The sequence below is a fragment of the Antechinus flavipes genome, chromosome 4 (genome assembly GCF_016432865.1).
Source record: "Antechinus flavipes isolate AdamAnt ecotype Samford, QLD, Australia chromosome 4, AdamAnt_v2, whole genome shotgun sequence".
NCBI lineage: Eukaryota > Metazoa > Chordata > Mammalia > Dasyuromorphia > Dasyuridae > Antechinus > Antechinus flavipes.
The window spans coordinates 184,478,187-184,493,757 of record NC_067401.1 but is presented as its reverse complement, the minus strand read 5'-3'; the positions used below and the strand labels follow the sequence as shown (position 1 = coordinate 184,493,757).

At 37.1% G+C, this 15,571-nt stretch overlaps 1 protein-coding gene across 2 annotated transcripts in view; it reads right to left on the bottom strand.

Annotated features, from left to right (window-relative positions):
- The window catches only part of CTC1 (CST telomere replication complex component 1), a 34,679-nt gene extending 19,802 nt beyond the window's left edge, over window positions 1–14,877 (bottom strand). For both annotated transcript variants that reach the window (XM_051995727.1, XM_051995729.1), the window contains exons 1-7: window positions 14,767–14,877; window positions 13,929–14,092; window positions 5,108–5,345; window positions 4,748–4,962; window positions 4,269–4,413; window positions 3,079–3,348; window positions 2,771–2,899 (exon numbers count right to left, since the gene is read on the bottom strand). In XM_051995727.1, coding sequence (XP_051851687.1) covers window positions 2,771–2,899; window positions 3,079–3,348; window positions 4,269–4,413; window positions 4,748–4,962; window positions 5,108–5,345; window positions 13,929–14,092; window positions 14,767–14,799 — 1,194 coding nt within the window. In that variant the 5' untranslated portion in view covers window positions 14,800–14,877. The remainder of the gene's footprint in view (window positions 1–2,770; window positions 2,900–3,078; window positions 3,349–4,268; window positions 4,414–4,747; window positions 4,963–5,107; window positions 5,346–13,928; window positions 14,093–14,766) is intronic.
- Between the last annotated feature and the right edge of the window lie 694 nt (window positions 14,878–15,571).

Sequence of the window (15,571 nt, the reverse complement as noted above, 5' to 3'; positions counted from 1 at the left end):
AATACACTTTCTTTTCAGCAGTTCATGGAACCTATACAAAAATTGACCATATATTAGGACATAAAAACCTCAAACTCAAATGTAGTAAGGCAGAAATAGTAAATGCATCCTTTTCAGACCACGATGCAATGAAAATTACATTCAACAAAAAAGCAGGGGGAAGTAGACCAAAAAATAATTGGAAACTAAATAATCTCATACTAAAGAATGATTGGGTGAAACAGCAAATCATAGACATAATTAATAACTTCACCCAAGAAAACGATAATAATGAGACATCATATCAAAATGTATGGGATGCAGCCAAAGCGGTAGTAAGGGGAAATTTCATATCTCTAGAGGCCTATTTGTATAAAATAGAGAAAGAGAAGGTCAATGAATTGGGTTTGCAATTAAAAATGCTAGAAAAGGAACAAATTAAAAACCCCCAGTCAAACACTAAACTTGAAATTCTAAAAGTAAAAGGTGAGATCAATAAAATTGAAAGTAAAAAACCTATTGAATTGATTAATAAAACTAAGAATTGGTTCTATGAAAAAACCAACAAAATAGACAAACCCTTAGTAAATCTGATTAAAAAAAGGAAAGAGGAAAATCAAATTGTTAGTCTTAAAAATGAAAAGGGAGAACTCACCACTAACTCTATTATTAGAGCAATAATTAGGAGTTACTTTGCCCAACTTTATGCCAATAAATTCGACAACTTAAATGAAATAGAAAAATACCTCCAAAAATACAGCTTGCCCAAACCAACAGAGGAAGAAGTAAATATCCTAAACAGTCCCATCTCAGAAAAAGAAATAGAACAAACTATCAATCAACTCCCTAAGAAAAAATCCCCAGGACCAGATGGATTTACATGTGAATTCTACCAAACATTTAAAGAACAATTAACTCCAATGTTATATAAACTATTTGAAAAAATAGGGATTGAAGGAGTCCTACCAAACTCCTTTTATGACACAGATATGGTACTGATACCTAAACCAGGTAGGCTGAAAACAGAGAAAGAAAATTATAGACCAATCTCCCTAATGAATATTGATGCTAAAATCTTAAATAAAATATTAGCAAAAAGATTACAGAAAATTGTCACCAGGATAATACACTATGACCAAGTAGGATTTATACCAGGAATGCAGGGCTGGTTCAATATTAGGAAAACTATTAGCATAATTGACTATATCAATAACCAAACAAACAAAAACCACATGATCATCTCAATAGATGCAGAAAAAGCATTTGATAAAATCCAACATCCATTCCTAATAAAAACACTTGAGAGCATAGGAATAAATGGACTTTTCCTTAAAATAGTCAGGAGCATATATTTAAAACCATCAGTAAGCATCATATGCAATGGGGAAAAACTGGAACCTTTCCCAGTAAGATCTGGAGTGAAGCAAGGTTGCCCACTATCACCATTATTATTTAATATCGTATTAGAAACACTAGCCTCGGCAATAAGAGTCGAGAAAGATATAAAAGGAATTAGAGTAGGCAATGAGGAAACCAAACTATCACTCTTTGCAGATGATATGATGGTATACCTAGAGAACCCCAGAGATTCTACCAAAAAGCTATTGGAAATAATTCATAATTTTAGCAAAGTAGCTGGCTACAAAATAAATCCCCATAAATCCTCAGCATTTTTATACATCACCAACAAAACCCAACAGCAAGAGATACAAAGAGAAATTCCATTCAGAATAACTGTTGATACCATAAAATATTTGGGAATCTATCTACCAAAGGAAAGTCAGGAATTATATGAGCAAAATTATAAAAAAGTCTCCACACAAATAAAGTCAGACTTAAATAATTGGAAAAATATTAAGTGCTCTTGGATCGGCCGAGCGAACATAATAAAGAAGAGATGTGTGAAGGAAAGAGCCATCTGTACCCAGAGAGAACTATGGAGACCAAATGTGGATCGAAGCTTAGTATTTTCACCTTTTTTTTTGGCTATTGGTGGCGTTTGCTTGTTTTTCTTTTCTTTCTTGTGTTTTTTTTTCCCCTTTTGATAACAAATATGAAAATATGTTTAGAAGAATTGGAACACAAGGCTTTGCAGAAGTGAATGTTGAAAACTATCTCTGCATGTACTTGGGAAAATAAAAAACTATTATAACAAAAATAATATAATGAGATATCATCAATGTAGAAACTAGCTTGTCAATTAGGTAAATCTTGGCAATAAAGTTAACACTTTGATACCATAAATAAATAAATCTATTTTGGTATTTAAAAAAAATGAGGAGACTTGAGGCTCAGAGAGAAGGGATCTACCTGGAGTCAGTAAGCCAGTCATTCTTAAGCCCCTGTAGTATCAAATGATGTCCTCATGTCCTATTAGCAATATTAAGCAAGGTAGGTTTCATCTCTTTTCTTTAGAGTTGTTATTCCTTGAATGTGAAAAGCCATCTACAATATCCAGGTGAAGATGTCTACCAGGAAACTGACAATATAGACTGGAGTTTAGGAAAGAAATTAAGGTGGGATGTATAGATTGGATACCTCCCTCCTGTAAAGTTCTTCCTGAGGACTAATCGAAATCATTCTCAACAGAAACCCACTTTCCTCAGGACTCATTCCACTGAAAACAAAGCCAGTCCCTCAGGATCAAAAAAAAGGCTATTAAGTTTAGAATGACCCTGAAATGTCTCTGCTCACATCATTTTTACTTTTCCCTTTATTTCCCCCAATGCTTCCCCATACACACACACACACACACACACACACACACACACACACACACACACACCCCTACCTCTAGCTGGACTCCTGGTCTGATTGTCCGCCCATTATTAGGGAGTTGCTGATAGGCAAGGCAGAGACATAGTTGTCCATCTAGTTCATATAGGCCAGCGGGACCATTCAGCACTTTGGTAACTGTCCCCTGAAAAGAGGTCAGGTAATTTAGTCAGACTTCTTTCATTTCTCTTATTCCCTCCTTTCCTGAGGAATTCAGCTGTCATATCCTTCTCCATATCCTACCCTACCCTGAAGACACAAGCATCTTGTCTTCCTGGATTCCCCCAAGTTTCTGGCTCTCCAGCCCTTTCATTCCTTTTTCACCTTGTATGTTAACATCCTGACTTTTGGGACAGAGTTACAATGTTGCTGGAAGCTGGCAGATGCAGGGAGGGGGTTGGGGATAGCCTCTGAAATAAGTGCTTCCACATTAAATTCCTTTATGTGCTCAGCATCTAGGGGCATCAAGTTGGAAGAGGGGCTAGTTGCCCAAATACGATGAGAGTAACCGCGGATCATGGATATTTGCAGATTTGTCAGCACATATGAACAGCTAGGACGTAGAGCATGATGCCACACCAATTGCCTAGGAATCTAGGAGGGAAGGAGAGGATAGCAATCAATGGAGTTTCGCTCTTACCAAAGAGCACCTCATCAGCTTTTGAACCAAGGACTCCCACCAACCTTATCATCTGTCATATCAATTTTTCCTCCCATATTTACTAGGAGGAAACTGTAGTATCACTACCCACTCTACCCATGATATTCTACTTTTGAATGCCATGAAAATATCCAGCTCACACCAAAATATTGGCATTGAACTCACTGAATCTATACATGAATTAGATGGCATTAGCTATGGTTCTGTATTCTTTTAATTGGGAAATGGGGGGCTAAGAATGTAGACAGGATGCTAATAAATTGGAAAGTGGGATGGAAGAAACCCTAATGCCATCTAATTCATTATATGTAATTAGCAAACCTGAGTTCAAATTATACCTCTGCTATATACTACATTTTGAGGCTTAAATGAGGTAATATTTGATGTGATTTACAAATTTTAAAGTTACATAAATGTAAACTATTATTATAACCTGTGTGACTTTGAATAAATTATTTAATCTTTCTGAACTCAATTTTTCTTTTTTTTCTTATTTCTCAACTTAAAGAATGAAGGGGTTGAACTAGACCAGGCCTTCTTAAAATTTTTTCCTCCTGCAAGCCCTTTTTGCCCAAAACATTTTTATGTGATCCCAGGGATACAGATACATAAAATAAGTATACAAATTAAATGCTTACAGATAATAAATCTTAATTTCGCAACCCCACATTCAATTATGAGACCTAATATGAGATTAAGAACCAGTTTAAGAAACTGGGGACTAAATAAATAAGTTCTAGTGTAAAGACAGCATTCTTAACTTTCCAATTTTAAACCCAATGATTCTATGGATCTGATCTCTAACAATCTCTCCTTTTCAATCTTCTCCATTCATTTTAGCATCTTCTTGTACCTGTACAATGATAGGCACAGAAGTAGAAGCTGAAGAGGAGCTTCCTAATGACAGGATGAAGTAAGTCTTTCCATGGGTCTTTATCAGTGTACTTAATCTTATCAGTTGTCCCGCCAGATGTAGTTGCTGCCTTCGAAACTTGCTTCTGAAAGGAGGAGGAGGAGGAAGAGAAGGGAGTAATAATTTTATTGTCTCCCACCCTTTCTTACAGTAATCAGTCCCTGTTCCAAGATAGTAAAATACCACCTTTATTGTTTAGGTGGCTAAATTTTCCTGACCATTCTCCCTATCTCTCCTTAAGATGCATGATCTCAATCTTAACAGTACTTACACTCCATCTCTTCCCTCAGAATGGTGCATTTCAAATTTCCTCTAGCCCCAAATGTTTTATTCTTTCCTTCCTTTTGTTGTAAATTCTCCTGCTCCAAAACCTACAACTCTCACTGTGGTGGTTCCTCTGCCAAGTAAGGAAAAACTACCTGTGCTGGAGCAGTTGAGATGCAATCTCTGGGTAGAGAACTTTTATGGGAGTCTCAGGGCCACGGTTAAGGATCAAAGGCAACACAGGCACTGGGGGGCACCACAGCTCCAAATGCCCACTTCCCAAGGAGCTCTGTTGCCAGGCAGGGGGGATATAACTCCAGCTAGGGAAAAGGAAGAGGTGGCCCAGCCAAGAAATGTCAAGGTCCAAGAGCTAGGAAAATCAAAACAAAATTTGTATTATAAATTGAAAATCAACTGGGACCCAGATATTCCTCTCCTCCACTAAAAATCCAAATTCTCCACCTTACAAAATTCTTATGAACTTTGGTATCCAGCTTCCTACCAGAGGGCCTCACCTCACAGCCCAATGTCCCACTGTTGTCCTTCACGTAGAGGCTTCCATCCCTGCACTCTGGGTCCAAATCCACTGGCAGGTCAGTCAGTATTCCCAGAAGTAGCAGCCTCTCCCTTGGCAGGGGAACTGTATTCACTCCAATTTTGTTAGCCCAGGTCTGGTATTCAGTACTGCTCCATGCCAAATGGCTACAGCATGGGAGGTGTTGATGGGACTTAAGCTCCTGCACAGATACAAAACTGTGAAGAAAAGGGGTCAGGGATTCCTCCTCCCAAAACCAACACTTAAGATTACCACAAAATTATTTCCATCCCATAACCTGCATCACCCTCCATGCCCCTCACCTCCCAAACCAGGACCTTAAAATGAGATCGATGAACTGAGTTGGTTTACTTGACAGAAGGGAGCAAACAGATAGCACAATTGATAAGAGAACAGGACTTGGAGTTAAGGAGAACAAGAGTTCGAATTTGATCCCACATATACTTACTTGTTATGTGAATCTGGGCAAGTTGCTTAACCCTGTTTGCCAAATTTCCTCATGTAACATGAGATGGAGAAGGAAATGACAAACCACTCCAATATCTTTGCCAAGAAAATCCCAAATGGGGTCATAGAGAATCAAACACGATTAAACAACTAAATCTGACACTAGACAAAGCCTAGAATCAGAATAAAGAGAGCTGACAGAAAATAGAGGGTACAAAGGGAACCAAGGAAGTAAAGGATCAAGAAGCTTCATACAGTGTGTTCTTTTCTTGCTTTGCTTCCAAATAGAGTAAAAATTCAACATAAACTGAACCAATGAGGGGGGAAGGCTACTTTTCTTTGCTCTCCCTTGTATACTCTGATGCTGAGATAATGCTTGAGGTGTTTGTCCTGTTCTATTTGTCCTCGGTTTTAGGTGAGGGGGCCAAAGAATGGATAGTAGAATCCTCTCTGAACTTGTCATCGAGTCATAGAAACCCTGGAGTCAAGATTCTAACTTGTTTACTGCAGCTAGCCAGCCTGGCAGGGAATCCCTGCCAGTGTCCAGATTTGGAAGTTTACAAAAGATCTTTCTTTTGACCTATTATACATTCTACTGTGCATTATATTTATGTGAATGCCACTTTCCTAATCTAAAATATGCTTTATAAAGGAACTAAACCAAGATATAAATGTCCTTCTTTCTCCTCCCCAGGATATGAGAGGTGTGTGTATGCACGGACAGGAATTATGTTCCATGTATTGAGGAGTAGTTTTGTATTTTGTTATTCCTTTGTAAAAACTAAAAAAACAAAAACAAACTCCTACCAAGTTGAAGCCTAAGACATAAATATAAATAGTCACAAGTATTATGGATTTAATAAATATAATACAAATACAAAGGGGCAAAAGCAAAATTAAAAGATCAGTCAACATAAAAAAATATATATATACACGAATAAGAAGTACTGAATAGAGTTCAGTATTTGGTGTTAACAAAAGTTAAGTTTGAGTCCTGTCTCAGACACTAGTTATATGGTCCTGGGCAACATACTTACCCTCTCTCAGTCTGATTTCTTGAATAGTGAAATGGAGTTAATAATAGTACCTGCTATTCAGGGTTGTCCAGAAGATCAAATGAGATAATATATGTAAAATATTTTACAAAATTGGTGGAGCAGACAGGATTTTATGGGAGCTCTTCCTGGTTTCCCTTAGAATCAACACTAGATCAAGCCTCTGATTGGATTTTGGAGTGATAGAACCCACAAACATTCATAGTGAAATAATTTTCCAGCATAAGATTTCTTGGAAGGACTTCAGGAAAAATCTATCTAAACTGAGCAGGGAGGAACACAGCCCAACCCAGGCACAGTGCAGGAAAGTCCAGGACAGAGGCTGGGCATGGGAATTTAGTGGGAGGTTCTTAGCCAAAATAAAGCAGCAGTGGCTACTCTGTTCTGGATCAGAAGGCGAGTGGATTAGTATAGATCAGCTATGAGATCTCCACCATACCTACAGAGAAGGCAATCAGTGAGCCTGTGAATCCTAGCATAACAGGCAGGACTTGGCCAGACCCATCCACTGCTATGGGGAAGCTTGCAGCATCACTGACCCCATGGCAGTTAGTGAGAACCTCCTGTCTCCTTGTAGAGGAAGGTCAGGATAATCTCCCCTGTGGAGCAGGAGCGACCTGCTCCTGGAAGCAGACCTCAACTTATAAAAATGAGCAAAAAAGCAAGAAAAGAGATCTAACCATGAACATAGGAAAGAAAAGAATACAAACCCAGAAGAGGACAGCAAAAGCAAAACATCTTCAGGGGAAGCCTCAAAGTGGAATATGAACTAGTTTCTAGCTCAAAAGACTCGCTGGAAAAAGTTCAAAAAGCATCTTAAAAGAGAGAAGAAAAATGGGAAAAAGAAATGAGAATTTTGTAGGAGAGTTTGGAAAAGGAAACATAGAAATTGACTGAAGAAAACAATTCCTTAATTAGTATGGCAGAAACTAGGCATTGACTCACACTTAATACCATATACCAAGATAAGGTCAAAATGGGTTCCTGACCTAGGCATAAATAATGAGATTATAAATAAATTGGAAGAGCATAGGATAGTTTACCTCTCAGACCTGTGGAAGAGAGAGGAATTTATGACCATAGAAGAACTAGAGATCACTATTGACCACAAAATAGAAAATTTTAATTATATCAAATTGAAAAGTTTTTGTATAAACAAAACAAATGCAGACAAGATTAGAAGGGAAACAATAAACTGGGAAAACATTTTTACAGTCAAAGGTTCTGATAAAGGCCTCATTTCCAAAATCTATAGAGAATTAACTCTAATTTATAAGACATCAAGCCATTCTCCAATTGATAAATGGTCAAAGGATACGAACAGACAATTCTCAGATGAAGAAATTGAAACTATTTATAGATATATGAAAATATGCTCCAAATCATTATTAATTAGAGAAAATGCAAATTAAGACAACTCTGAGATACCACTACACACCTGTCAGGTTGGCTAGAATGACAGGGAAAGATAATGCAGAATGTTGGAGGGGATGTGGGAAAACAGGGACACTGATACATTGTTGGTGGAATTGTGAACACATCCAGCCATTCTAGAGAACAATTTGGAACTGTGCTCAAAAAGTTATCAATCTGTGCATACTCTTTGATCCAGCAGTGTTTCTACTGGACTTATACTCCAAAGAGATACTAAAGAAGGGAAAGGGACCTGTATGTGCCAAAATGTTTGTAGCAGCCCTGTTTGTAGTGGCTAGAAGCTGGAAAATGAATGGATGCCCATCAATTGGAGAATGGTTGAGTAAATTGTGGTATATGAACATTATGGAATATTACTGTTCTGTAAGGAATGACCAGCAGAATGAATACAGAGAGGACTTACATGAACTGATGCTAAGTGAAATGAGCAGAACCAGGAGATCATTATATACCTCAACAACGATACTGTTTGGGATGTATTCTTTTTTTTTTTTTAATTTTTATTTAATAATTACTTTATATTGACACTCGTTTCTGTTCCGATTTTTTTTTCCCCCTCCCTCCCTCCACCCCCTCCCCTAGATGGCAAGCAGTCCTTTATATGTTGGATATGTTGCAATATATCCTAGATACAATATATGTTTGCAGAACCGAACAGTTCTCTTGTTGCATAGGGAGAATTGGATTCAGAAGGTATAAATAACCCGGGAAGAAAAACAAAAATGCAGATAGTTCACATTCATTTCTTTGGGATGTATTCTGATGTATTCTTCGATAAAGAGAGCTAATTCAGTTTCAATTGATCAAGGATGGACAGAAGCAGCTACACCCAGAGAAAGAACACTGGGAAATGAATATAAACTGCTTGCATTTTTGTTTTTCTTCCCATTTATTTATACCTTCTGAATCCAATTTTCCCTGTGCAACAAGAAAACTGTTCGGTTCTGCACACTTAGAGTGTATCTAGGATATACTGTAACCTATTCAACATGTAAAGGACTGCTTGCCATCTTGGGGAGAGAGTAGAGGGAGGGAGGGGAAAAATTGGAACAGAAGTGAGTGCAAGGGATAATGCTGTAAAAAATTACCCTGGCATGGGTTCTGTCAATAAAAAGTTATGAAAGAAAGAAAGAAAGAAAGAAAGGAAAGAAAGAAAGGAAAGAAAGAAAGGAAAGAAAGAAAGAAGGAAAGAAAGGAAAGAAAGAAAGAAAGGAAAGAAAGGAAAGAAAGAAAGAAAGAAAGAAAGAAAGAAAAGAAAGAAAGAAAGAAAGAAAGAAAACAATTCCTTGAAAAATAGAATTGGCAAAATAGAAAAAGAGAACTCCTTAAAAAACATAATTGGTAAAATGGAAAAAAATCCCAAGAACAAAACAACTCCTTTAAAAATATAACTGTCAAAATGAAAAAGGTGGTTAAAAAAAAAGCTAACTGAAAAAAATAATTCAATTAAAAATTAAAATTGGATGAAGTGAACTCAATGAGACATCAAGAATCAGTCAAACCAAACCAAACCAAACAAAAAAAAGCAAAAAACAGAAGAAAATGTAAAATATCTCATTGGAAAAACAACTGGCTAGGAAAATAAATCCAGGAGAGGCAATTTAAGAATTATTGGACCAAAAAAACCAAAAAAACCAAAAAAAAAAAAAAAAAAAAAAAAAAAAAGAATTACTGGACCACCTGAAAGTCATGATGAGAAAGAGTTTGCACAACATCTTTCAAGAAATCATCAAGGAAAACTGCCCTGGTATCTCAGACCAAGAATGTAAAATTCAAAGAATCTTCTGATTACCTCCTACAAGAAATTCCAAAATGAAAACTCCAAGAAATACTGTAGCTAAATTTCAGAATTATCAGATCAAGGAGAAAATACAGCAAGCAGTCAGAAAGAAACAATTCAAAAATCGAGGAGTCACAATCAGGGTTGACCAGAACCTAGCAGTTTCTACTTTAAAGGATGGGAGAGCCTAGAATATGATATTCTAAAAGGCAAAGGAGCTACCAAGAATCAACTATCCAGCAAAATTAAGCATTGTCTTTCAGGAAAAAAGATGGACATTCAACGAAATAGGGGATTTTCAATCACTTTTGATGAAAAGACCAGGGCTGAACAGAAAATATGATCTTTAAATAAACAAATAAATAAATGAAGACTCAAAAGAAGGATAAAAAGAAAACAAAAGATTAAAATGTTTACATCCCTACATGGGAAGAAGATAACTGTTGGAAACTGTACTTTTGTCAGGGAAATTTAAAAGGGGTATATTTAGAGGACATAGGTATAAATTGACTTTAATGTGACGATATAAAAAGAAATTAGGGATGGAAAAGGGATTGTACTGTACTGGAAGAAGAAGAAAGGGGAGATAAACTGGGATAAATTATGTCACATAAAGAGGCACAAGTATTATGTTGAGGGAAAGAAGGGAGGAGGATGAGCATCGTTTAACTTTAATTTCATTGGATTTGGCTCAGAGAGGAAATATCATACATACTTAATTTGGTATAGAAATTTGTTTCACCTGATAGGGAAAAAGAAGGAGAAAGGAAAGGGGGAAGGCAAAAGTAGAAGGGGAAAGGGATAAGAAAGGAGACTGGTGAAAAAAGGGAGGGCAGATTGAGGGAAGGGGTGGTCAGAAGCAAAATACTGATGAGGAGGGAAAGGTAAAAGGAGAAAGGAAAGTATAACTTTGGGGGAAAAAAGGATGTTGGGAAATAGAGTTAGTAATTTTAACTGTGAATATGAATGGGATGAACTCTCCCAATAAAACAGAAGCAGGTAGCAGAGTGGATTAAAAGACATAACCCTATTGTATGTTGTTTACAAGAAACACATTTGAAGCATAGAGATACATAAAGAGTAAGGATCAAAAGCTTCAGCTGAAATTAAGAAAAAAAAAAAAAAACCAGGGAGAGTCATCTCAGATCTCAGATAAAGCAAAAATCAAAAATCGATCTAATTAAAAAAGATAAGGAAGGAAACTAAAGGATACTCTAGATAATGAAATAATATCAATACTAAACATATACGAACCAAGTGATACAGCATCCAAATTCCTAGAGGAGAAGTTTAAGTGACTTGCAAGAAGAAAGAAACTGCACTATTATACGAATGGGAGAGCTCAACCTCCCTCTATCAGAACTAGATAAATCTAACCACAAAATAAACAAGAAAAAAGTTAAAGAGAGGAATAAAATTTTAGAAAAGTTAAATATGATAGACCTTTGGAGAAAACTGAATGGGGATAGAAAAGAATATACTTTTTTTCACAATGGTACATGGCATCTACACAAAAACTGATCATGTATTAGGGCATTAAAAATCTCACAATCAAATGTAGAAAGGCAGAAATAGTAAATGCATCCTTTTTAGATCACAATACAATAAAAATTACATGAAACAAAGGGCCATGGAAAAATAAACCAAAAAGTAATCGGAAACTAAATAATCTAATTCTAAAGAATGAATGGGTGAAACAACAAATCATATAAACAATAATTTCATCCAAGAGAATGACAATAATGAAACAACATATGGGATGAAGTCAAAACACTTCTAAGGGGAAATATTATATTTCTAGATGCTTATATTTATAAAAACAGAGAAAGAAGAAGATCAATGAATGGGGCATGCAACTAAAAAAGTTAGAAAAAAAACAAATTGAAAACCCCAATTTAATACCAACCTTGAAATTCTGAAAACCAAAGAAAAGAATAATACAATTAAAATAAGAAAACTATTGAACTAATAAAACTAAGAGTTCGTTTTATGAAATAACCAGCAAAATAGATAAATCTTTGGTTAATTTGATTAGGAAAAGGAAAGAAAAAACAACTCAAAATATCAAAAATGAAAATGAGCAGGAAATTAAAGCAAAAATTAGGAGCTATTTTGCCCAATTGTATGCCAATAAATCTGATAATCTAAGTGAAATGAATTATTATTTCCAAAATACAGATTGCCCAGATTAACAGACAAGGAAATAAATTACTTAAAATAGTCCCATTCTAAAAAAAGAAGTTGAACAACCTATTAATGAACTCCCTAAGAAAAAATGTCCAGAATCAGATGGATTTATAAGTGAATTCTATTAAGCATTTAAAGAATAATTAATTTCAATATATATAAACTTGGAAAAAATAGGAGTCCTATCAAATTCTTTTTATTTCAGAGATATGGTGCTGAAATCTAAACCAGAAAGAGCCAAAATAAAGAAAATTATAGACCAATTTCCTTAATGAATATTGATGCAAAAATTTTAAATATTAGTAAAAAGATCACAGCAATTTATCATTAGATAATACACTCATCTCTATAGAAATGATTCATACATTTATTTATCCAATCCTTGTCTCTATCCTGAGACACAAATTAGTTGTCACACAGTCACTCTGAATTTATAGATGTCATAGTCACTTTGAACTCAACATGTCCCAAACAAAACTTATTTTATCATTTCCCTAAAACTCCTCCCTCTTCTAAACTTTATTCCTGTCAAGGATACCATCATCTTTCTAGGTTTGTATGTTGGTCTTACCACCTACTCCCTAATTCCACACAACAATATCTTAATAAATCTTTTAAGTTTTATCTTCACAACAGCTCTAAAATCCATTCCCTTCTCTGTACTCACAGTAACCATCCTGGCTCAGGCCTCCATCAACTGCCACCTAGACTATTATGATTTCCTACTTGGTCTTCATGCCTGAGTCCATCCCTCGCTCCACTGCAAAATGTCATTCTTCTACATAATAAACTCTACTGGTTTCCTACTCTCATTAAGATCAACATAAATTCTTCTATTTGCCTTTAAGAACCCTTCACAATCTAGCTCCAATATACCATTCCTACGTTGTAGCCCTTCCCATACTCTGAAAAACAAGCTACCTTTCTGTTCTTCCCACATAACATTCCACTTGCTTTTTCTGAACAGGCCTTTGCACTGGCTGTCCTGGCAGAATGAAATATCTCCTGTTCTCATTCCTGCCTCTTAGAATTACCTTTATTTCTTTCAAAACTCAAGTTTGTACCATCTTCTACATAAAGCCTTCCCTGACTGTGATAGCTCCTGCTCTGTCCCACACATTTCCTGGTGCTTATCTATGTACATACCATCTCTTTTAATAGAATGTAGTGAAGAAGGTAGGGACTGTTTCATTTTTTTTTTTAATTATGTTCATGGCACATAATAAATGCTTGATTGATTTTTTTTTTCAGAAAGAAAAGAATTTGAGTCTTATGAGAAGAGAAAAAGACCTAGTTTCAAACCTATCTCAGATACTTAGCAGCTGTGTGATTTTGGGCAAGTCACTTAACTTCTGCCTAAATTTTCTCATCTGTAAAATGGAGAAAATAAATAGTACCTACCTCAAAGGGTGGTTTTGAGGGTCAGATGAGACTATAAAGTACATAGTAAGCGCTCTATAAATGGGTGACCCTAAGTAAGTCACTTAATCGTGTAAGCCTCAGTTCCTTCATCTATAAAATGAGCTGAAGAAAGAAATGGTATACTACTCCACTATTTTTGCCAAGAAAACCACAAATAGGGTCACAAAGAATTGGATACAACTGAATAACAAAAACAACAAATGTTAGCTAGTAGTAGTAACAGTCAGTAGTATTTTTAATATATGTGTAAAACCCAGCTATCCTTTTTCTCCTTTTCGTTTGGAACCCACACTCTCTTCCTTCCTAAAAGTTTTTTTCAGGGTACAGAAATTTCTGGTGAACAACTGCACTCTAATCTTCCTTTCCCTTGGTTCATCTCTTGCCAGACTTCCCACTTTCTCCTGTATCAACTCTGGTGCCTTCTCTTAAATTCTCCTACTTTAAATTCTCCTTACCTGTAGCTAAGAGGCAAATTAAGACCCCCAGTTCCTCCTGAGGATGCCCAGATAGCCTTCACACAGTCAACAACTGTCTCTACCAACTGGATACAAGGGTGTTTGATGATTGGAATTAGGTTCTTCTGGATGAAAGAATGGATAGCCTGCAGCCAAGCTTGTTCCTAGGAGAAGTGAAAATGGGAAGAACTTAAGTTATTCATTCTTCCTCCAATCACTAAATTGTGAATTATCTTTGGCCCAAGCATTTAAAAACAAATAAAAAGAAAAGGACTTAACATGTACAAAAGTATTTACATCTCTTTTTATAGTTGCAAAGAACCAGAAACTAGAAAGGAGGGGGAAAGGGAGAGAGAGAGGTTCCATCAACTGAGGGGACTGGGACAGATGCTATCATTAGATTATAAAGTTCTTGAGGGGTGCAACCGTCTTTTGCCTCTTTTGAATTAGCTCATTGCCTGACATAAGGACATGCGTAATAAATATTTTACTGATAGATTTGCCACCCCTATTTTACAGGTGAGGAAACTGAAGCAGGTATTTTAGGTGACATGCCCAGGGTCTGACAGCTAATAGCTGTGTAGCGGAGCCAGGATTTGAACTCGTTTTCCCTTAGCTCCAAGTGCAGCACTACAATTCACTTAGTGCCCCCAGGGGTCCAAATAGGCCAAGCCGCGCCACCTCTGCCGCAGGGACTTCCCCGGAACATGTTTCAATTACTTCCGATCCGCGCATGAGCGGGAGTAGGGGAGATGAGGAAAATGACAGAATGCGACACGGAAGGGAAAGGTTACGAGAAGAAAACAGTGAGGAAGACAAAAGCGGGGTGAACACTCACTAAGTTCGAAGATGCCACTTCCTCCACAGCCATCACCGCCAATTCCAGTTAGGGATAGAGGAAAGGAGTTTCTCGCGAGAAGAGCCCAGCGCGCATGCGCCCTCAGAGCCCTCAAATCTCTCTGAGAGAGAAAGGGCGGGGCATCTACGATTGTTGCGGGGGAGGAGGATCGGGATGTAATTCGGGAGGAGGGATTCTAAACTCGCAGCTCAACCCGCTCGTCCTGCCTCCTTCTATCTCGAGCCAGTGGGCGATTTAGTTTAAACGCTAATCCTAGTATCCGCGTACGTCATTGATGGTGCTTCCCCTCCCCACACTTCCTTTCCTGCTCAGGCCGCATACAGCATGTAGTCTTCAGATTTAGTTCTCATCCATTTCCATCTACAGTTTTTCTCCAGTGTCCCCTTTTATACACAGATATTGGAACTGGTGGATGGGTCTGTGAGGCAGAGAATTCTTTTCCAAAAGAGGACCAATGCAATCCATAATGTGTCCTCAGACAATTCATTAAGCCCACCAAGGCCAGGGCATAGTGGATAGCTAATGAGCTGAACCTGAGTCAGGAAGTTACGATTTGGCCTTAGACATTTGCTAGTTGTGTGACCCTGGGCAGGTCATTTAACCTATCTGTCTTAGTTTTTCCTCACTGAAATGGACAGATCCCTCCTTTCCGCCTCGGGCCAGCAGAAGAAAGTTTGCTCAGCTAGATTGGGGGATTTCTTCGGCATTCCAAAAGGCTGGCTCAATAATGCCTTTAGGATATCTGTTCCGGGAGGGTGGTACCAAGATGGTGGTACCTGAAACC